At 39.3% G+C, this 22,857-nt stretch overlaps 4 protein-coding genes and 1 non-coding gene across 5 annotated transcripts; 2 read left to right on the top strand and 3 right to left on the bottom strand.

The window, feature by feature from the left end:
* Positions 1 to 3: 3 nt before the first annotated feature.
* On the top strand, positions 4 to 3,070 carry LOC145487926 (thrombospondin-2-like). The gene is made up of 4 exons (XM_081466696.1): positions 4 to 296; positions 782 to 1,056; positions 2,132 to 2,308; positions 2,892 to 3,070. Exons 1-4 carry the CDS (start codon positions 4 to 6, stop codon positions 3,068 to 3,070), a joined length of 924 nt encoding a protein of 307 aa, XP_081322822.1.
* A 515-nt stretch (positions 3,071 to 3,585) lies between these two features.
* On the top strand, positions 3,586 to 5,459 carry LOC145487927 (uncharacterized). The gene is made up of 3 exons (XM_081466698.1): positions 3,586 to 3,750; positions 4,340 to 4,480; positions 5,369 to 5,459. Exons 1-3 carry the CDS (start codon positions 3,586 to 3,588, stop codon positions 5,420 to 5,422), a joined length of 360 nt encoding a protein of 119 aa, XP_081322824.1. The 3' UTR covers positions 5,423 to 5,459.
* Positions 5,460 to 7,317: 1,858 nt separating this feature from the next.
* On the bottom strand, positions 7,318 to 8,802 carry LOC145487928 (BTB/POZ domain-containing protein KCTD12-like). Its single transcript, XM_081466699.1, has 2 exons — positions 8,796 to 8,802; positions 7,318 to 8,171 (listed from the first exon to the last, which is right to left on the bottom strand). The coding sequence occupies exons 1-2, from the start codon at positions 8,800 to 8,802 to the stop codon at positions 7,318 to 7,320; spliced, it is 861 nt and encodes a 286-aa protein (XP_081322825.1).
* A 2,262-nt stretch (positions 8,803 to 11,064) lies between these two features.
* Positions 11,065 to 19,535, bottom strand: LOC145486834 (pre-mRNA-processing factor 17-like). Its single transcript, XM_081465551.1, is given in 19 exon segments — positions 11,065 to 11,235; positions 11,269 to 11,427; positions 11,929 to 11,997; positions 12,145 to 12,188; positions 12,282 to 12,382; positions 12,923 to 12,999; positions 13,756 to 13,848; positions 13,986 to 14,026; positions 14,372 to 14,422; positions 15,316 to 15,380; positions 15,456 to 15,557; positions 15,660 to 15,705; positions 16,098 to 16,153; positions 16,156 to 16,187; positions 16,611 to 16,734; positions 16,919 to 17,012; positions 17,337 to 17,386; positions 17,846 to 17,938; positions 18,388 to 19,535. Coding segments are annotated over 18 exon segments (1,293 nt in total). The 5' UTR covers positions 18,434 to 19,535; the 3' UTR covers positions 11,065 to 11,235; positions 11,269 to 11,318.
* Positions 19,536 to 21,600: 2,065 nt separating this feature from the next.
* On the bottom strand, positions 21,601 to 21,674 carry Trnar-ucu (transfer RNA arginine (anticodon UCU)). The gene has a single exon. It is a non-coding gene; the product is annotated as a tRNA-Arg (tRNA).
* Between the last annotated feature and the right edge of the window lie 1,183 nt (positions 21,675 to 22,857).

Here is a 22,857-nt window from a genome sequence, read left to right on the forward strand (position 1 = left end):
ACCATGCGAGTTTTTACAATCATCCAGTTACTGTTGTTATTCGAGACCAGTCCCGCCAGAGGTCAGCAGTGTACGGAACAAGACTGGAGCAGTACGTTTGGAAATGATGGCGATTTCACGTCCCAGTGCCAAGATGATGTCTCCTATGTGAGTGGAATGAGGAGCGGAGGATATGATGTTCAGCTGGAAAATGGACCAGCCGTCATTAAGGCCGCCACATGCTGTGCAGTTAATCTTCCATATTCCCAGGAAGGAAATGACTGTTATATGGAGGATTGGTGGAGCACTTTGCAAAGGTCAGTTATGAAGACCTGTAGAATATATTAGGGAAAGGCAAATGCCAATATTTAAGCTCTATTAAGCTCTAAGCCCTATTTAGGGGAGCAGGGGTGGCGCAGTGGTGAGAGCGCTCGCCTCCCACCAATGTGGCCCGGGTTCGATTCCGGCCCGGTATCATATGTGGGTTGAGTTTGTTGTTGGTTCTTGTCCTCGCTCCGAGGGTTTTTCTCCGGGTTCTCCGGTTTTCCTCCCTCCATAAAAACTAACACTTCCAAATTCCAATTCGATCTGGAATACACAGTGTCCCCAATTAGTACACCAGTGCTAAATACATTTGACACTTAAATAAAGTGATTTATTATTTATTTATTTATTTATTTATTTATTTATTTTATTTATCTATTTTACACCTGCTGGGAAAGTCTTTAAACTTGGTACATTTATACCGGCATTCGATTGTATTTCTAAGATCATGATAATTTTTTTCATTCTCCCTGTTCAGAGATGACGTGTGGGCAACATGTCTACGTGATGGTTATTTCTTCCACGGATTTTTCACCGTTGGGCGAAATTTCTTGGCTGACATTGGGCAGGGTCAGTGCTGTAAACCGGATAGCCATCCAGATCGAGACGGGTCCTGTAGAGACGTTGATGTGGATTTCACAGAAGATGGAACAGAACAGTGTCCTGACGGGTTTTTCATGAAAGGATTGTATAAAGCAAAATGTTCTACTATTGACTGTCTAACTCAAATCAGATGCTGCCGAATGGTTCCAGGTAAGAAAATTGTGTTAGTTCCCGTACCCAAAAAGTTTTAAACAGGGCGCCGCTCCGCCTCGCGGTCTAAACCCTTAAGGCGGGGGTACACCCGAATTTGAGTGAACTTTTAAGTGGTTTATAGAAGGGCAAGAGACTCTCTTAAGAAGGGATAGAAGAAAGAAAATTATTTTTGGAACACCACCAGACAGTTGACCCCCACGCAAGAGCACCCCAGGTTGTCAGGGGACTGCTTTGGTGTCCATTTACTAATTTTTAACTTCAAATTCAAATTTTAAAATTACATTAAGTCTTAAATATTTGTTATTTCTCCAAATTTTACTAATCCTTTGAGAAAAACTATCTCTTCCCAAAAATCACCCAAAAATTTACAAAACACCGCTAAACATAGCTTTGTGAAATGAGCATAGGGTCTTTGGATTACTTAAAACGCGAACGAGATATTTGCATTAAACCCAAGTTTAGCGGAGGAAAAACGGGCTTCAGGTGTACCCCCGCCTTAACCCCTTCGTACACTTTCGATAGAAAATGGTCCCCCTTTCACATTTTGACAGAAGGGATGCTGCTTCTCTGTTCTTAATTTTTTGCTTGAATCAGACTCCTTTAAATATTGTCATAAATTGACCGTTTGGTGGGTCTCGTCGAGATATGTTGAAAGGTCCTTTTAAATTTTCTCTACCCGTTTCTATACTCCAACCCGTGAAATCCCTATCCCTTTAAATACCTACAGTCTAAAAAGTTACCTCTCTCAGGTGGAGCCTCCCCACCCCTACCCTCTAACCGTGAGTTCACTGGTTTTGTAATAACTCTCACGGCATATCGAAACGCAAGACAACCACATCGGGTTTATCACAAAATAATTAAAATCAGAACTTGAAGGCGGACTCATGTCCAGGCCCTCAAAATTGAAAGGCATGAATTTCCAACACTTTGCCATGAGTAGGACACTGTAGTAAGAAAAATTGCGAAACAACAAGAAGACATGAGCATAAACGCTATCTGAAATTGAGCTCACATAAACTCAACCGCGGCCATTATTGCTGTGTTTATTTCCGGTTCTCTCTCTCACACACAGGAAGAGTTGATGGCGGTTGGTCAGAGTGGGGAGACTGGGATGACTGTACTGTAACTTGTGGGGGTGGTAGGCAATTTCGTCAACGCACCTGTTCAAACCCACCGCCATCAGGAGGCGGAAACATCTGTGCAGGACTGCCTTTTGAGTCGCAATCTTGTAACGTGAATCCGTGTCCAGGTACGTTGTGTTTAATATGGAATGATGACACGAGGTAAATATAAAATAAAGGAATTCGTGAATCGCAAGGAGACTAAAATTACATAGTTCAGACGGGCACCTGAAGAAGTCTGGTTAAAGTACACAATTTCAAGTCATTCTACGCTGTATCGGTCTCTGCTTTTAAAAAATTCCTCATTTATGTGTTAAGCCGATTAGATTACTATTGATCCAACGTATACCACCAGTAGGATCATCATCCACGGTTCAGTGCTGCTTGCTTGAACATTTATGAATACATAGATTACTGAAGAACTTATAGGGGTAACACTCATATTCACTCAGTAGCGCTCGCTACCGTTAAAACACTAAAACATTAACAGTTAAGAGAGCAGCTAAGGGATTAAAACTAAAATTCTCAAGCAATGATGCCTATGTTACTACCATCGCTAAAATTTGACTTCTAATGCCATTCATTAGCTTTTATCCCTAACTTTATTCATCCGCTTCATGGTTTTATTGTGAAATTTAGCCGCTCAAAAAATAAATTATTTTAAGTTTAGTAAGTCTTCTTATTAGTTTTAATTTCATGACGCATGCACAGTTGATGGAGATTGGTCTGACTGGTCAGATTGGGGTGCCTGCAGTGCTCCATGCGGCGGTGGAACCCAACAGCGCAGTCGCACTTGCACCAATCCTCCTCCGTCTAATGGTGGAGCGCAGTGCAGTGGGGACTCGACCGAGTCTCAAAGGTGCAATGACGACCCTTGCGGACGTGAGTAATAGAAAACAAAACATCCGAATTTCTTGTTATGTATTGGTCAGGTCGCGTATTATGTAATCAACCAAAAAATAGAGTGAGAAAATTGAACCTAGGTCCCGCGCTTAGCTTCGGTTTGCGATTAATGGCGTCACAAATGGAAGAGAGAGAAGACACTCGGTGGAATTGTTATTTACATGGACAGCTTTTTGATGGTGACTAAAATTCTATCTATATTTTTGTCAATCATTTAATAATTTAAAATGATCCATTACTAATAATAGGCTATATTTAGAAAAATTTATATATGTCAAAAACTAATGGAAAAATCTGTCTGCATAGTAAATTACTGTCGTTTTGATATTTAAAGAAGACAGCCCTTTTGAGCACGCGCATGTCACATAGATCAAAATTGACTGCATCTGTTTCTTTGTAAATTGTCAATTTGTAACGTCTTTGAATTGCATGACCTAAGTTCTAAATCTTTGCACGCATTACGTGCGTATGTTTCAATATTTTCTTTTTCTTCTAGCTGTGAATGGTGGTTGGAGCCAGTGGTCATCTTGGTCAGACTGCACTTACAACTGCGGTGGAGGAAAACAAACAAGAAGTCGCAGTTGCACCAATCCTCCACCTGCAAATGGCGGAAAAGACTGCCGTGGAAAAAAGTCAGGGTCGCAGTCATGCAACGAGCAGGAATGCAGTAAGTTCCGTTACTGATAGCTGGGCTGATGATAATAGCCACAAACAACATATAATAAACCAATCAAAATATGCCTGCATCTGATTGGCTGAAAAGACAAAAACATCAGGAGTAACTGAACCAATGAAATAGCTTAGAAACACAAATCAAAGCAAACCAGAAAGTGCTTTCCAAAGTGATTTGAAACCCTCTATACCTACTACTAATTCTCTCACTCGCTCAGTCAGTCAGTCAATCCATCCATCCATCCATCCATCCATCCATCCGTTCGTCCATCCATCTAGCCGTCAGTCCGTCCATTCGTACATCGATTCATTCATTTTTTACTCATTCGTTCGTTTTTCCGGCCATCATGTTATTTAGTTTTTAAGTCGATTTTAGCATGGGGCTAGCCTCTTAAAAGTTTATAATCTCATTTTCTTTGCATTCAGAAAGGTAAAACCTCTACATTTATTCTGCAAGCACATTGAACAGGCATAATTATAGAAAAGTACAACTTCGTGCAAGGGAGCCAATTTCAGTGAAAAATGAACGACTCACCCTAGTACGGAGCGTGTCATTATAAATTAATATTTTGTTTCTTCTTCAGAGTTCAGCGACTGGAGCAAATGGGGCAAATGTAGCAAAACTTGTGGTTTTGGTACAAAGGAAAGAACAAGGACATGTAACAGTGCTCCACCCTGTAATGGAAACACTACAAAGACCAAGAAATGCGCGAGAAAGCCGTGCAGTGAGTATTTGTATTGTTTATTGTTCTATTCTTGGTCTTGGCCCATACGATTCGTGAGTAGGTTATCTATAGACCTTCCCTTACCATACAGTAGTTCGACGCGTCTAAATGAGTATACAGTGCACTCCTGATTAATACGATATGCAGAACATGTGTTTTTTTCTTTCTAAAGATCATTGAAAGAGCTAGGCTTCTCGCTCTCGTTTTAATACGTGAATGGTCAATGAGGCACAGTCGAGTTGACTATCGCTCACAGAGGGCGAGTAGTCTACTTGTTTTAGGAGACACTCTTATGTATTGAAGTTCAACTGAAAAACCTAAAAAAAAACTACGTGCGATCGTGTTCTATCAGCGCATATAGAACAATGCAAGAACCAATCAGATTCGTGAATTTTCAATAGTACACGGGATAGAAGGTAATTTTTAATATCCCAAGTTCATCTTCTAGCTAGCGTTTTTAGATCAATTAAGGTTCTACATTATCTGTACAAACCTGAAGAATGCTACTGATTTCAGACCAAATAGAAATCAAAAATAGTACAGTGAGGCAGTGTTACGATTTTCCGTCTCCGAGAAATAACCGAGCCTGCGATTTGCCTTGCCAGATGTTGCTATGAAGACTGATGTGACGTTATGTATGTTCCAGGACGAGCTGCCATGAAATATATACGAATCAGAATCTCTTCTGCCACTTATAAATGAGGATCTGAAATATAAAAGCGCAGTCGAATCCATTTTCTAAAAGAGCTGGATGAGTTTCTTGACAGCAACTACCCTTTTCCTGGCTTTCGCTAAAATATCACAAGTCAAAACCGGAAACGAGGAGTCAAAGTTTTGGACAAGAGAAGGGTGATCGAGGCAAAGATCATTTTCATTTTATCTCTGCAGAATGAAGCAGCCAACAGACGGGATCAGGAAACACGGCGGTGCAAGATGTTCTAACAGTGGAATAATATAGGGTCAGATGTGGAATGATAAGGGGATATAATCATCATTATCGTCGGAATGTAATAACCTTAAGTTCTTAAGGAAATAAAGCTTGTGGGTTCAATCATTGAAGGGTGATCGTCCTCATTTAATATTTTTCCGTTTGCAATCAAGTTCGTTGGTGGCTGATAAATCAAACAAAACATACTGAGACTAAAACACAGGGAGGAGGGGGACATTGGGATTTGCGATATTTTTCATGCGGTATTTCGGCAATTTTAATATTGAATTGCGGTAATTGGAAATAAGAGATGTCCTAACTGCCACCCTACCCTCTCCTCCCCTCCCCCCTCGCATTTAGATCCTTACCCTTCCTCTACGCCTCGAGGACTCGTCATATACGCTACTGGACTTTATACTCCAATAAACACAAGCGAGGAGTGATCAAGTCCTCAACTTCTCTCTGCCACGTTATTTTTTTCAGGGTTCCAACCCCACCGTCACCGGGAGGGACCCGTGCTCAGTTCGCACTCAGTCTACCGCGGAAATCTCATAAACTAATAACGGTCTGCAGTAGGCCGTAACGGAAAAGAGTTCTAACGGTGCCTAATGAAAACTAACTGAACATGGACTGAATGTTTGAACATGTTGAAATTGTCGCGAGAAAGTGAAATTGGCCACGCTTGCCTTTAATTTCTTGCCCTCTCCCTCAGGAATTCGCTGACAGAACGGCCTAGTATTTTCGATACAGTGATACCCATCGCGAGTCGCTGTGGGACCGTCATGTAGGCTGGCATTCAATTGTCTTGCGCAATTCCCGCTTGTTAAGACAAAAGGCATCGACTGACAACTCACCACCTGCGCGTACTGTTTGTTGATTTATTTCCTGAACTGAGGATGAAGAGGAGGAAATTATCTTTTCTAACATTGTTAACAAGGAACAGGGAGTCAGAAGAAAAATTATCTCTTTTACACTCTATACAATTGTAAAAAAAAATGTCCATTCTTCTCGCAATACAGAACATTGAAGAAAACGTGAGAAAAAGGGAGGTGATTTCCGATTTGCTTTCTTCTTTGATTCCTGAAAATGTTTTGCGTTGATGTTCTGTTCAGGTGGTCGGATTGTTGAAAATGTTAATTTACCGTGTGGGACTAAATCTGTTTGCGACGGCAAGTTATTCTCATTGAATAGAAGAGCCAAGAAGAGTACCAAATAAACCCAAATCTTACTTTAGACATCATTTGGAGTTTTACTCATATACAGCGAGTTTCGTCTTACTTTCTAAATTTATCCGCTAAAAAATGGTCTATTTTCGAAAGCGGCCGGGTTTGTTGTGTGAAACAACAGCAGAAAGTCCAGTTTGCGGGTAATAAGATGCACTGAACATTGCGACGAGGCAAAATAATTGCCCGCTAATGGCACTTGCTTTGTTTTGTATAGCCGAAATTTCCATAGTGTCATTAGTAACGTCCGACCTGTATTAAGTGTTTACCATGTACTCAGATGATCGGCGAGGGAAATCTTGTAAAATTTCAGTTTTAACAAGCCGCCAGCTTTCATTTCTACAGCTGAAATTTCGGGTCAACAGACTCGCATGTTTACTTTTACGCAAAATAACGCCTGGAGAAGGGGCATTTGAAGATTTACCCGGCTTTTTCGGGGCAATCAAAATTTAAAACATCAGGCATCAGACAATTTCAGTTATTCACTATTGCAACTGTTTTTACGACACTAGAAGACTTTATCTGGACGCGAAAACCAACAAAATGTTTCACATTTCACTTAAAAACGGTACATTTTTTCATAAACAAAATCAACGATACATAAAATAATCGCCTTTTTCTTTTCCTTTGTTCAAACCATTAGCTTCCTTCAATTCAAGCAAATATGTTTTTTTCGTTTTAGCTTTTTACCGCCGCAGGAAAACATAAATGGTAAAGTGGTCCCATTTATCTTCGTCACTTTTCGTGTTGTCTGCAATATTACGGCTCTTTCCTCCACTGCTCGAAACAAGTTCAAAGTCAGAATCTTGCAGTCGCTTGAACGCTCTCTCGATATAATTATGTTTGAGATAAAATCTGTTCGTGTACCTGTTGCCCTCAGGGTTAGGGTCCCGTGTCTCGTTGAGAGTTTCCCCAAACACTTCACGACACAAAGATACCTTGCCGCAAACTGCAATTCTTTGCAACTTGCGAAAATTCACGTCCGCCTGGCCGCTGCGGCCAAAAGTGTACGTGCCACGAATGTGTAACGTGATGTAGCCAAACTGTTCGTTCACTATTGTGGCTGCTCTTTGCCGCGCTTTGAAGTAGAGCTCAAGTTGTTGTTCTAGAGCTCTCATTTCAAAGAATTCCGCCTCTGTTTTAAGCCTTGCAATCTCGCGGAAGTCGTCCGGGAGGTGTAGTTTTCTAGTTGGAAGAAAATCCAGAATATAACGAAATAGGGACCCATCGCGATCTATGAAATATTTCCCGGACTGGTCTTTTTCCACATGTTGCCTTCCGCTGAAAATGCGTCCAAGAAGCGAGTCGGGTTCCCTTGTTAGCGTTAGCACAGAAGTCGAGTAAAATTTTCCACCAACGTTCAACTCAATGTTTTCTGGGAACAAAAAACAAAACAGTCGAATTGTTGTGTGTGAATCGCAGCCGCCATATTCACTACGATATTTTTGCCACGAACCCAGCTGTATGCCAGTCGCGGGTTTATTTGTTTTCACGACAGCGAATAAGCGACAAGTAAGTGAAGAGTCGAATAGATTATCATCTGCAACGTGTTGTGTTTGATTTTATAGCTTTCCGCCGGAGAATAATTGACAGCTCAATGGGCAAAAAATTAAATAATATTAGTCGTGGATAGGTTTTCAAGACAAACTTGTTTGATGGCCTGTCCCTTTGACGCGCGAAACAAAAGCGAACGTTCACAGAATAAAAACAACAGCGTGAAACAGGCTTTTATTGACAAAGTTTTCGGATTTTAAAATTCCAAATAAATTAGGCTTGGCTAATCTTTTGCCGGCAGGTTTATTGGGTTACTTCAATTCAATCCAAAAATGACAGCTCGCAAAAAAAGAAAAGAAAAGAAAACACCCTAAAGGACTCGGAATTTTTTTTTCCCTAGTAGCCACGGCACTTTAAATACAGATTAACCTTATCCTCACTTTGTTATTACTTTCTTGTTATTGTTTGAATGAACGACTATGCTTGAATAATTAAAGAAGGACGACTAATATCGCATTGAAATCTGTAAGTTCCGTTTGCCGCGCCAAAAAAAGTAAAGGAAAAATGCGGATTTTTCATGTTTGTTGGTTTTCATACCAGCGTCTTCTCTGGTTACTGCAGAGACATGTACATCTTCTCTCGCCGAGTAAGCGACTGAAATTCATCCTACGTGACATATTCAAATTACTATTCCTTAAATTCAAACGATATTGGATCGCAAATCAACAGAACAGTCATAAATGGCAGATATTCTACTTTGATAGCGAGTGAGTTTCAATTATTCGTCATCAGTAATTTTCATTCCACAAAAATGACTGATAATGTCAACATAAGATTTGACGAGCTGAAAGTGATTTTTTTTGTCATAAATCGCACACACGCTTAAACCCCATCGTTCTTTTTCGTTCCATAACGGCCCGAGATTGTGCTTTACTCAGAAACCTTCGACCATATGATCGTGGAAGAGCTTTCTGCTTTTTGCACAGGGTACGTATTAAGTCACTGAGTTGAGACACCTCCGGTGATAAAATTTTATAGAGTGCATGCACTTTCCATCCATCCACCAAAATTCCATCCGCTTAAAAGAAAAATGCGTAATTATTTTGCTGAATCTTGAATTATCTTCACTTTACTTCCAATCTACTTTCCAATCTTTGATAGTCCTTTTCGATCAAATTAAATCTTTTATGGAACTTCAGAGCGGTTTTTTTTTGTAATCAAACAGTTGTCCAGTTATTAAAACGCTGCTCACAAACTGCCCCTGGGTCTCCGAGGATGAACGCTAGTGGCAATTAAGCTCTCTACAAAACCTGAATCAAAATCATAATAAAAATACTCACTTTTACAGGAATTTCATTTAATCATGTTACAGTATGATTCGCTTTTTAATTTATGTATTTGTATGTTGTTAATCCATTTCCTATTGTTAATGTTTCAACTGTGAAGTTCCAGGAACAGTTTTCTAGCCAGCAAGAGCTGCGGCGAAATTGAATCCATTAGCAAAGCACAACGGAACGCTTACAAGCAGAATCGTTTTACTAATTAAAAAGTATACAAAAAACAGCCGTCACCCATCACTTGATGAAGTCGCTCTCATAAGCCGGCATTTATCAAAAAGAAGCGTTTCTATTTTTTCCAGCCCCACACAATGCGAAATTATAGTAACGTGATTGAAGTAAAGGAAGACTTTCGTGTTAATTTTGTAAAAACTGTACATTCAGAAGTACAAAAACAATTGCGCGAAACCAATTACATTTCATTCATTTACTTAAAATGTTTAATGAAATATATAGCGTCTAAAACCAATTTTCAGGAAAAGGTTTGGGCTTAATTGACCCAGAATGCTAAAGTGCACATTTAATCTTACAAATGTACAAAGAGCATTTGTTTGAATTTATCAGATAACTTGGTTTAAACTTACATGTAAGTGAATTTGAAGTCAAGCTGTGAAACCGGTCAAAAGAAAAAGTACCAAGAAAAATAATAGATTTTCAGCTTAACGTATCTTAAATATCACGATTTACATATTTCATTTTAAACCTTTTAAGGTGCCTATCTTTTTACATTTAATGACAAGAAGGTGGCAAACAAATGATTTCAAACTTCAACTATATTAAAAGCACACTACTCTGTTGTGGTAGTAAAACTACATAATTAATCCTTTACTTACACTTAGCTGAATCTAAAACAATGAATAATGTCCCAAGTGCTTATAAAACCACTACACTGTACAAAATATTTGTTAGGTTTTCCCATAGTTTGATATCTAGCTATAGAGGAGGAATACATATTACAAAGCGAGGAAAAACATTCTAAGATAAAACCAGAATGCCATTTAGTTATTTCTTTTTCACTGCTGGGACACTGAGTGTTATTAAATGCATTAACCAACAAATTCCGGAAATTTCCATTGGAAGTCAAATGGATCATAAAATTATACGAAAAACGTTTTACAGTTGAAGAGTACCTTAAGAGATAAACCTCTTTTTCCTATTAAAACGAAACATCGGAAAATTATGAACCAGGAATTGATTGTTTCTCCTCCTTCCAGGCTCCCTTGGGGGCATTCGCACGGAAATTTTAAGATCCAAGTTCAACCAAAATTGTCGGCAAAAGTTGTGGGAAAATGGTAAGTGGGCTAACAGCCTTGAGTGTTTTGTCCAAGTAGCAAATATGGTTCAATTTTATAACAGTTCCTCCAAATGGATCGTTGAAATGTGAACCACCCACAAGATTAATGCGGGTATATCTTGTATTCAAGTGAAAACAAAGGACAGAAAATAAAATTGTTCAAATGAACAGTCAACTTCTTTCAGGGCCAGCTGATTGAACTGGAGAAGGAACTAAATGATTGAAGCACTCCAGAGACCAACTCCTCGTGTCTGCCGAGTGGACTCAAGCTTAGAGAGGTGTTTACAAAATAGCATCATGAACTTTTTCGCTTGTAATTCACCTCAGACGGCGCATTTTGGCAGTAGCCAAGATTTTGTTTGAAGTGTGAAGAACCGTGCAGCCTGCAATTCCAATTTGAAAGTAACGTTGTAAAAATAAAGATCGAAAAGGCAGGAACTTTTGATGTATATATAGGCCACTCTGCGGTAGCAAGTTTCCTTTTGCCCCAGGATTCGCAAACTTTCACAGACGAACAGCAAATATGTGATCGCTTTGGCTCATGGGAACTGACGTCCGTCACTCAGTCCCAGTACTTGATGAGTCCATCCCAGCCACAGGTCACCACCTTGGATGTTTCGTGAGGATGCCACAGGCAGCTTATGCACACTGCGTCGTGCGCTTTGAACTTGCTGGGGACGATAAGCGAACAACAAAGTGAGAGAGAACCTCAAACATATAGGGAGAAAAGACACTGCCACTTTTTCAAATTGGCCATTTAGTTTTTATTAGATTATCCTGCGTAGCTAATCTGAGTGGAAAACACTCTGCTGACCAGACCCAACCAGGTCAAAATAGCTTTCCAGTGTTTGCATTTTTGACTTTCAGTTTGGACTCTATGATTTCGTTGTCACGTTTAGTTTTTTTTATTATTATTATTATTATTTCTACGTATTGTCAGCCTTGCAATTATTGTCTTTGTTAATCTTTGTTTGTTTGTTTTTTCTTTCGGAAGGGAACGGGAGTTGCGATGGAGCAAAATGAGAGTTCTGTGAGAAGCAAAGCTGCACATCCACAGGAACAAAACTATGTGAAGAGGTAGAAAATACTTTTCAAATTTCCTACAGAGTAATGTAAGGCAAATACGGAACAAGAAAAATAAATCGCGGTCAGGTAAAAACTTCTTATCTTACCTGTATAGTTTTGTAGATTTCCAGTCCCAAATACAAAGTTTTCCATCTGCATCGCCGGAAATAAGGTAACTAAAACAACAAAATATCCGTTAAAAAGTTATTTTAATATCTTAAACGATACTCCGGCCATGGCAGTCATCCTTTCGCCACGGTTTCTTCTATAGTCGACTATGCAAAAAGCGAAAGGCTCTAAAAAGGTTATGTAGGTTTCCCTACCTGCCATCCGGTGAGAAATTTAATTGACAAGCGTAGCCTGCCACCTAAAGGAATAACAATATTGAAATATGTCACCAAACGCAAAGTGAATGATACATTAACTGAGGTATTGAGAAATTAAATAGCTAGCATCTTACCATGTGGCCCTTAAATGTTTTCTTTCGGTTCTGACGGAAACGGTTGAGCACTCCGAACACCATGATTTGATTATCCATGGACTGACAAGCCATCCACTTATCTGAAGAGAAAACAAAACGTTTTGGATGACAAGAGATTAGAAACGAAAGATGCGAGGCGTGTTGCTTTCTCGTCCCCACAGCCCTTCTCTTAGCTGGCGGGGCCTTGGCACGAGAAACGAAGGGCTCTGGAGACAAAGGATTTCCAGTCCTAAATTCTGGTACTTCCAGTCTTCATGTATGTAGTCATGAGGTTGCTATATACTGTGTGGGAGAGTCATGGCGTTTTTTACTTCCGCTCAATATTTCTTTGTTTCAAACAGCCAATCAAAACAATCAAATTAATTCAAAAATCCTATGTCCCCAGAGCCCTTCGTTTCTCGTGCCAAGGCCCTGCCGACTAAGGGAAGCAAAAAGGGCTACGAGGACGAGAATGGGCGTGTTGGCTCTCTTACCTTCCCGTCATACCTCGCGCCTTTGGGCACTCGTACCCAATCTCGCCTCATCCGAAAACCAAATAACTCATGGCTGCATGCAGTCTGGCCTATCAAGCTGAAAGTATAAGAACTCTAAGGACAGTATTGAATTAGAGAATGACTCACTGTTGGGATGAAGAGCGACAGCGGGCATTGAGTGCATGCTGGGCTCAGCAATATACTTGAAATCCACAGGTATGTCCCTAAAATAACAACCAGGAGAGTTAGACGCACTTGCTTGACTTCTTGTTATAGATTTACAAAGCAAATCGACAATCTTCGTGTTCAAAACTTGGGAATCATGAATAACGAGAGATGGCTAAAAGAATCATGAATAACAAATGAATATGGTTCCATCGATATTGGAGGCGTGTGAATATAGAATGCAAACTGCGAAACTTCTTAACAGTTATATCACAGAAATGGCCGAAAATAGCATTTCCAAGCGTCTAATTTTCAAAATTTTCTGGGGAGGCATTCCCCCACACCCCCCTACAGGGAAACACTGAAACCGCGATTCAAATCTTCATCCCTTACTTATCAGCTTGACTGTGATTAGGTATATTACACACAGTGAAGTTATTTTCAAAACTGGATGAAAACAATGACAAATAAATCAAGAATATCGACTGAAATTTTTAAATGAATCACGAATCATTGAGGTAAAACAAGACAGGAGTCATGAATCATGAACGTCCAATGATTCCGCTTCCACCCCCGAGTCAGAAGACAAGGTCCCAAGAAATTTCGCCCTGAAATGGGAACAAGGTCCTTGTAACCTCTTCCCAGAAAACAAACTAGAACAGAACGGAAGTTGGCTACGACCTCCACCTTTGACAGTTTCTCCACATGAAGCGAAATCTGTGCAATCTTGTCACTGACTTCACTAGACTGTGAACAGTGTCTCGTTTTACCCGAATGCGAGCAGAAGGGACAGTATAGGAATTTACTAAACTCACCATTCCCACACTCGGATGCTTTTGTCATCTGAAGTCGTCACAAATCTTCTGTTTTGATCCACAAATGTTATCGTGTTCACTGCACGAAGATGCCTGAAACGAGATTATGATTTTGACGAAAATTTACATAAGACTACCAGTGAATGACCAAGAGACTGCCTCTAAAGTTGCGTTCACACTGGCTGAAAGGTTTTGTAGTCAAGTAAAACCAGTTATGAATTATAACTTACCTGTCATATTCTTGAACTATCTCGTTTGCTCTGGTGTCCCACTGTAATCATAGAAAAATACAAATCAGTTAAAGCCATGATCTATTGGTTAATTACGGTAGTACCCTTTCACTGAGCCCGCGATTTTATTCTCTGAGGCTGCTTACACGTAAGTAATGAATCAAGTTCAAGTAAGCTTTACCGTTTGGGATCCCTTATCCAGTTAACGATCGCAAACGAGACTGTAGTTACTTTAGGCTTACTCTTTACTCTTTCTACCGTTTATGGCTATATTTCAGTGTTGCCTTATAACGTTACTTAGTTCATACGCTACGCGTAGGGGTAGCCTACTGACTCAACATATCAAACGTACAAACAGAAAAAGACTGGAGTATTTTCAGTCTTACCGTTAATATTTTCTTGTCTGATGTACCACAAACAAACATATGCTGCTTGTCCTAGGAAGTGCGACAAAAAGAGAACATGATAATGCTATAAGAGATGAATAAGATTATTTACTGAGGTGGGTTTACTATACAAGTCATGCAAATTTCAACGAAGTTCATCGTTACGGGTTTCGTTGCCTCAGCCAATCAGGTGCAAAACTAAAGCCAAATACGATTTTTTTTCCCGCGCTCATCATAGATTGCAAGCATGTCCCCGGCACCCGCGTTTGGCACCGGTTAGAAGTTTTCCCGCGTTTGGCACCGGTTACAAGTTTTCCCGCGCTTAGCACAGATTGGAAGTTTCCCGTCATGTCACGTGCTTGGCGTAAGTTTGCCTTCATATGACGACTTGACTTAAGCGTGTTTACTACTGACAGCTATTAAAAATCTACTCCGAGAAAACCACAGGCTTGTAATAGCACAGGTAGCCCAAGCTCGATATACGAGTAGCTTTCATGTTGACCTTTGCATTGTTACGTAATTCGAGCAATTTGCATATTTATAAGGGTTTGTATGGGGAAAGAAATAAAGCCGAAAAGAACGAAAAATTAACCGTTGAATTACAATAAAAACTGCTCACCTGAACTCTTGCGTTACCTTTTTTGTGTGCTGTGTGGTTTTTTAACCGATTTGGTGCGATTTAGTGCAGTTTTAGTTCCAATGGTTGCTCTCCCCAAATCGGTTAAAAAACCACACAGCACACAAAAAAAGTAACGCAAGAGTTCAGGTGAGCAGTTTTTATTGTAATTCAACGGTTAATTTTTCGTTCTTTTCGGCTTTATTTCTTTCCCCATACAAACCCTTATAAATATGCAAATTACTCGAATTACGTAACAATGCAAAGGTCAACATGAAAGCTACTCATATATCGAGCTTGGGTGTCCTGTGGTAATAGTAATAATTACCTCATCTGGATTGAACTTGACGCAATATGGAATCTTGCGGTTGGTAAAACGACCGATACATTCTCCTAAAAGACATGAGTAATAAAATCAATCTAAATGACTTTTAACAGAAGTTTGCAGATTTCCTTCGGATAACCAACCTGTTTCCGTGTCCCAAAGCTTGACATATCTGTCATAAGCAGCGCTTAGAAACTGGGCTCCAGTGTTGTTAAAAGAGATGTCACGCACCGCTTTACTGTGACCTAGGATAAATAATTTAACAAAAAGCTTGTCACGCACTCGTGATCTGGCATAGGAGATGATATTTCAAGAGCGTCTTGTACTGCTCTGTGATAATAACATACCCATGAATGTCCGAAGACATCTTCTTTTTCCATAAACTTCCCACAGCTGAAAAATAATCAAGAACGATATTAATTACCATTACCAACTAACATTTAACACATTTACTTAATACAAGGAATGGCAATGATGCCTGGCCAAAACGTTTAACATGGAATGGATTCTGCCATACGCTTGTGACTGTTTACAGCCTCTATTTTCAGTGTTTTGCCAGCGCGAAAAAACGGACGCGAATAGAACCGTAAGCAAAGTATGAGAAGCAAATGTAGAGCACGAGGGGGTGAGGGAGGGGAATGACCTACCCCACCCCCGCCTCTCCCATTCACTTCCAGTTAGTAGTTATATTCGCACATTCAGTGAGGGTATAAGCAGTCTTGCTTGTAAGACATCTTTGAATTACAATACATTCAAGATTATTCTCTTGATATTGATTCATGTACCTTGATCTTGCAGTCCATGCTACAAGACAACAAAAGATGGGCTGATGTTGGAAAAATCTGATTGATGAAACGCCCTTTGTGTGGCCAGTCCTAACAACACAAGGTGAACAACATTATAAATAATGTCTTTATGGGTTGAGCTGGGTTGAACCCTTTATGGGTTGAGCTGTTGACACAAGTGACAACAAATTGACTTAAAAAATGCTTGCAAGAGAGTCTAAAGCAACATAGACTGAAATAACTCATTGAAGGAGCAAAATCACGAAGAAAGGAAGAAAAAACTATAATCAAGTCTGTATTGAATCAACTAAACTGGCATAAATAAAGTAGATGTGAATTGCCAGAAACTAAAAAAACTACATTTATTTTCAGGGTGACTTTTGGAGCCACTTGTGCATTGACTTCACACGTACTTCGTCTGTCAATAATTGTTAAGTCTAAAGCTGTTCCTTGCTCAACAAGGAAGCGATGGAGAACCGAAGATACTGACAAAGACATAATTATTTTACTGACCACGTGTGAATATGTTTCTTTGGCAAGTAACATCGTTCCGGTGCTTGATCAGTGTCCAGTTTAATATCAATATCTTTTGGAATGTGAAGATAAGATCGACCTTGGTAATCTGTTGAATCTTGAACTGGAAGAAAAAAATGAAGGGAATAAATTACTGTTTGTTCAAAACTTGAATCAAAACTGGGGGATATATGGCACACACAACGATAAAGAGAAATTTCTTTAATTTGTGTTTTTAAAATAATGGTCATCATGTTTGTGACAGTACATGTATAATAAATACATGGCACCAAGGTTTTTGGTCTTACCATGTAGAGTGGTCTTTTCCTCAACACTCTGTTCCTCTTTCTTACTTCTCTTTTGTTTTGTCATCTCAAACTCTTCCAGTTTAGCTGCTTGTTCCTTGAGAAATAATTTCAAAAACATTTCAGATCCATGCAACCTTAGTGGCCTGTAATTTTCCATAAATATTATGATTTTTTCTCTTCCCCCATGAACTATCTAGTTGATAGTTATATACTGATGTAAACAAAAAGAAATCAAAAGTAAGTGATGATGACAATGAAAATGACGACGATGACAACCACCATGATGAAAAAGACAACCACAACCATGATGATGATGATGATGATGATGATGATGATGATGCCAAAGCCAAGCTGACAACAAACTCAGTCAATATACAGGTATTAAAATTAATTCAGTCTGTTTTCTTGTTCACTTTACCTCAGATGGTTTGGCAACTTTAGCTTCATCAACATATGTTGCCCATGGACCTAAAAACAGGTGGAATGGTTTGGTTATTCCAGATACAAGGATATCAAATGTTTGTATGGTATAAAACACACATGTTGAATGGCAAAACAAGAAATAACATGAGCAGTTGTTGCCTCTTTGACTGGCAGGCCAAATGTTCTGGAAACCAACAGAAAGAGGTCCACATATTGTCAAAAATCAATTCAAAAAACTCTAAATAAATTAACTTCAGTACAAATACCTTCCTGTCTTTCCAAACATTCTTAATTATACACAAAAATGCGGGGGGGGGGGGGGGGGTTAAGGTAAATTTGATCCTAGTAACGTGGTCTATAGTGTCCAACTAGTGTGTAGAAGATCACTGATTTGCCTCACAGTGGGAGAAAATAATGGAACAGACCTTTCTTTCTAAGTAGCCTAGAGCTGCCACTAACACATATAATTATGTTGTATGCTTTTGCCTTTTTGCATGACTTCACCTTTGTATCCTTCAATGTCACCTGGATCGCCAGGTTTCTCTCGTTTTCTCTTGTCACCTGCTCGGGCTTCTGCTACTTCAAATATTGTCACACCTGGAGACAGGGATGTAGTTAAAAATTTTGACAGCTGGTATTTTGTACTTGATAGGCGGTTATCTGGGCCATAGGCCCAGAAGATGGTCCCAAAGGCACCATCGCTCTAGGGGAAATCAAGCCGGGAACCTGCTCCCTGCTCCCGGCTATTATCTACATCCCTGCTGGAGAACAAAGTCATAATCACTAACTCCCTAGTATTGCATTGCTCATCCCCTCAGTAAGCACAGAAGAACATTTTTATAACTATCTCTACTGAAAAAAAAAAGAGAAAAATGGTATTTGCTTTTAAGAGCCTTCAAATAAAAACTTCATTTTGTATAAAAATTATTTGTAAAACGGTGCAACATATGGGCATAAAAGCTTCACAAAAAAGGAAGGAATTGAAATCAAAGATTACATTCTTGACAGATATTTGTCTGACCACATTAAACTATATCAATATTTACCTTTCCTTTCCTCTGCTTTTTCTGAAGTAGAAATGACACTTCTCATTTACTCCTATTTAGAGCAGGCTTTGTTTGGTCTGACACAATCGGAGGACGGGGGGAGTGAGTTGTGTGGTTTTATTTTGGGGGGAAGAGGAGGAGAAGCGGAGTGCATCACGTGGTTATTAAGCCGATTTATCGAAACAACCAACATCTTGGATTTCTTCATTATTTTTTAAGTGACTCAATTTTGTAATTAAAATCAAAACAACAATTTTAAAAAGTCCTGAAAAACCAAAACTAATTCCATGAACGCTAAGTTTGTTAATAAGGCCATAAAATTCCAACTTTGGAAAAATATGCCTGTCAAAATATGGTTGCCGCGGAAACGACAAGTTCCAAGATCGATGACACGTCATCCCAAATTGTTCCCAGATAGATTTCAGAAAAAGTCGCACATTTTGGCAGCAACTTTCTTATCATGCCTTCTCTCTATCAGGCCATTACATATGCACATATGTACATTGGTTTTTCCTCGACATTCGTGTAAAGCTATGAGTAATTAACAAGTGCGGCGGTTACAAGACCCCTTGTATTTCTTTGGAAAGTCATAGGCAAATGTAACTTGCCCATGGTGAACTTGTAACGCAAACGTTAAATTCGAAAGTGTTGAAGTCAAAGCAATTCAGTTTGACCTGCATCTGACGCGCCAGTATTCAACCAAGAATAGCTGTCACTTCTGCACAATACCTCAATGCAAAACCAAATTTAATAACGTGTAAGTTTATAGATCTGATTTGTTTCTTCAGCTAAACATTGTCAGTTCCTCGCCTATTAACTAAGTCTTCTGGAAAAAGGTCTTCTTTTTTACTGTATCCTTAATTAGAGTCCCGCTTTTGATGATGGACTATGAAATTTATTATTACAAATATGGAAACGTCAAGTGCCTACAAATACATACAAAAACATGCAGCCATAACTGACAGGAGATTGACTTACATCGTGAGGAGGATGGTACAGAGAAGAAAGCTATGGAAACCAGACACACGAGCCACAACGCGACTTTTTTAGCCTAAATGTTAAGAAACATGATATTCATCAATAGACTGTAAATAACCATTTAACAGACTATTAAACCTTCATACGTACCATTTTGCTAGTTATGTCAGCAAGAACTGATCTAGATTTCTTTTGGGTACGGTTGTCTGAAGAAAGAAGATTTCAGCTTTCACTTTCTTTTAAACCAGCCTCTTGAGTCTTAGTGGCTAATACCTCCAACGCTGAAGCGACATCACGTGCATTTTTGGTCCACTAACTGATGCACACATGCCGGAAATATGTTTATGTTTTGCTTTCTTTAGCACAATGCAAGGTTCGTGATCATGAAATGTCTGCTTCCTGTAACGTAAGACATTCCGTTTTACTTCAGAGAATAAAGATTTGTTATTACTTATTTTTTCTGTTTTAGTGATCACGGTAAATTGATAAGCCCCTCGATTGTTTCGTTACACCCTATTTATATACTGGCCTAAAATCTCCAACATCGCTGGAAGTATGTGTAGAAATGTTGAAGTGACCACGGCTGTGAATTGACACTTTGTTCCGCTCAGTCTGCTTATTTGTTCCAAAAAATTAATGTTCCTCTTCGCTGAAGCTAGACGGGATGTTTCCTCGCCGTAGCACGTACCATGAACATCATCGTATAGATGTTATTGAACTTTCAATTGTAAACACAGAGGCAAGTAATTATCGTTTTAGTGTCTTGACTCTTGATGGACGATTCATGCAGAAAACTCTACTCCACTGTCGCCGAAGGAAGCAAAAAAAGTGAGGAATTGGCATGAATGTGAATTGACGCTTTGTTATTTTACTGCTTGTTTCTCACAGAGACTGATGTTCTTATTTGCTTAAACTAGACGGGAAGTCCTCTTTCAGTAGCACGTGCCACAAACATCGGCGTGTGACTAAAATTGACCTTTCAATTGCAAACACAAATGCCCATAATATTTTCATTGCTTGCTTTTTTTTAACTGACACAGTGTTTGCCATTGAAAGGTCATTGAAAGTCATTACGTTCGTCATGCATATGTTTGCTTCATGTACTGTAAAACTCTAACTGCGTTTTCCATTCTGAAAATAAAGAATTCGGTGTTCAATAAAGCTCTGTTTTTTTTCTGTTTAAGTGAGCTCCCATGTAAAAGATTTGATTTACATTACATGTGCAATTTGCAAAGCTACTGACTTGTCCTGTAAAGTGATGGCCGCAATATTCACCTCACATTGTAAATCCATTTCCAGGAGATAAATGAGATTAACAGCCCGTGTCATCTTCATCATAGATCATAGATTTAATGTTTGTTTTCATCTATTTTTCATGAAATCATGGAACGAAGGAACTTTACTCAATTTTTCGGGCTGTTTTCTTACCCAAGATGGCAATATGTATCGCTCTGAACGATTGATTTTCTCCTTAAATGCGTCTGCAGCGGTTGCGGAAAGATTCTTGCTTGTCGGGGCGCTACAAAGTTAAACTATAGTAGCACGATTTATGATTATACTGTAGTTAATCTCCCATCTTTTGCACAATGGAAAGGTTTTCTGTTTGTCTGTTTGTTTTTTGGTTTTGGTTTTCTGTTTTTTTTTTTTTTAATTTAATTTTATCAACTACTATTTTTGTTTATGTTTTACTCTTTACACAGTGGATAGTTACTGTTCCGTTGAGACCTCAGTAAACGTTTCAGAATATATCTTTTCTGGTTTTGCACTGATCTGTAGAAATCTTTAGGGTAAAGCAGTGACTCTATAATCGTTTAGTCTTCAAGACTGTTTAGGCTCGATTACCAGCCGCTGTTCGGGAAAGGAGCCCGCGCTCCTAGACTGGACTCGAGAGAGCAGCGGAAATCGAGGCTAAGAACAGTTCTACTGGCGCTGGCTCCTCGATGATATAGTAAATATGAGAATTTTTAGCACCTCATGTACACAAGACCAGATTGTCTGCTTAAACTCTAGAGTATTCACTCCAGTCACTACCAAGCGTAACGGGGATTCGTTGGGTGTGACGCAGCGTATCGAAAAGGATCTGGTGCGGGTATGAAAAATTCTAGTGTGTTCGGGTTTTCGCCGGCGTCTCGCAACTCCAGTCAGTTACCCCTGCCGTGAATCGATATTTACCGAGAAAAATGAAGACTGACTTGAAAGCGAGGATTTTGAGTATTTTCTCAAAAAGTAAAATATCACCCCCGGTGGGACTCGAACCCACAACCTTCGAATTAGAAGTCCAACACGCTAGTCCATTGCGTCACGGGGTCTTGACGTGGTCACGGAAGAACATTTTCTGTCTTTATTTAGTCTGTTTACTTCTAAACAGCGCTTTTGTTTTTCCTTCTATCCTTAATTCTTGACGGGTTTTGGTTGCTGAAACATAAGCACCACAGGGAAATTTAAGGTACCCGTTAACATGTGGCTCTATTGAGTCGCGGAACAATTTTAAAACTGTAAATCCTACAGCTAACTATACGCTCAAGTTATATTCTTGGGTCATATATAACTCATGCAAGGAACTATAACTAGTGTGCATTAAGCAATTATGTCTTGGCTTTGGGCGGGCTTTTATATTAGATTAGATGTCAGTCCCAAAAAAGTTTTAAAATGATAGCACATTACAAAATTAAAGAAAACTGCTAATGGATTTATGATGTATTAGCCAGGACTAATTGAGAACACTTTAAAAATGAGGATGATTCCGACTGATTAGGTAAACTTTTGGCTCAGGAAATACGGTATATTCGTCACTCATTTTTTAAAAGCAATGAACAAACATTGTGTACTGGTTAAGATTTAAACTTATCTGAGACAACACTTCCCAAGGCAAGATATAAAGTGATTTATTTTTCTATCAGAATGAAGTCAAACTTGAGGTGCAACGAAGTTGAGGACAACAGTGGGGTCAGTGAGCTCGGTTTGATTTGTAGGGTCTGCATAATACTTGTACGTTTGACAAAAAAAAGTGATAAAAAGTCCATGGTCATCTTCATTGATGTTTTTCTTTGAAATTCTTTTCTTAAGAATAAATAATATTTAAGATTTTATGTAGCTTTCATAGAATCATGGAACGAAGGAACATTTCTCAATTTTTCGGGCAGTTTTTGATTTTTTTTTTTTTTTTAAGAATCCGCGTAGCTGACCTGTTTGCTTACCCTAGATGGCAATATATTTACTCTTTAAATCCGTCTGCAGCGGCTGCCGAAAAAATTTCGCTCCTCGGGGCGCTGCAAAGTTAGACTATAGTAGCTAGATTCTTGAATACAGTGTTGCGGTCTTGTGGTGCGAAGAGAGTGGGATAAGTTTCCACGCATTGCCTTCACCTGGACACCAGAGTGCAAGAGAAGGATAGAGCTACCGAGAGAAAGAGAGAGGAATACGCAGGATAGACAGAAAACTGCAAGAGCTGAGGGTGTGGGCCGAGCGAGGCCTCCACTGTTGCACATACGC

The sequence above is a fragment of the Orbicella franksi genome, chromosome 5, assembly GCF_964199315.1.
Source record: "Orbicella franksi chromosome 5, jaOrbFran1.1, whole genome shotgun sequence".
NCBI classification, from domain to species: domain Eukaryota; kingdom Metazoa; phylum Cnidaria; class Anthozoa; order Scleractinia; family Merulinidae; genus Orbicella; species Orbicella franksi.

Excerpts from the sequence above, each read along its gene's own strand:
- LOC145487926 (XM_081466696.1), top strand. The coding sequence starts at position 4 with ATGCGAGTTTTTACAATCATCCAGTTACTGTTGTTATTCGAGACCAGT. Across the intron at positions 297-781 it reads TGGTGGAGCACTTTGCAAAG|AGATGACGTGTGGGCAACAT; the intron begins GTCAGTTATGAA and ends CTCCCTGTTCAG. Across the intron at positions 2,309-2,891 it reads TAACGTGAATCCGTGTCCAG|TTGATGGAGATTGGTCTGAC; the intron begins GTACGTTGTGTT and ends ACGCATGCACAG.
- LOC145487927 (XM_081466698.1), top strand. The coding sequence starts at position 3,586 with ATGGTGGTTGGAGCCAGTGGTCATCTTGGTCAGACTGCACTTACAACT. Across the intron at positions 3,751-4,339 it reads ATGCAACGAGCAGGAATGCA|AGTTCAGCGACTGGAGCAAA; the intron begins GTAAGTTCCGTT and ends TTTCTTCTTCAG. Across the intron at positions 4,481-5,368 it reads ATGCGCGAGAAAGCCGTGCA|AATGAAGCAGCCAACAGACG; the intron begins GTGAGTATTTGT and ends TTATCTCTGCAG.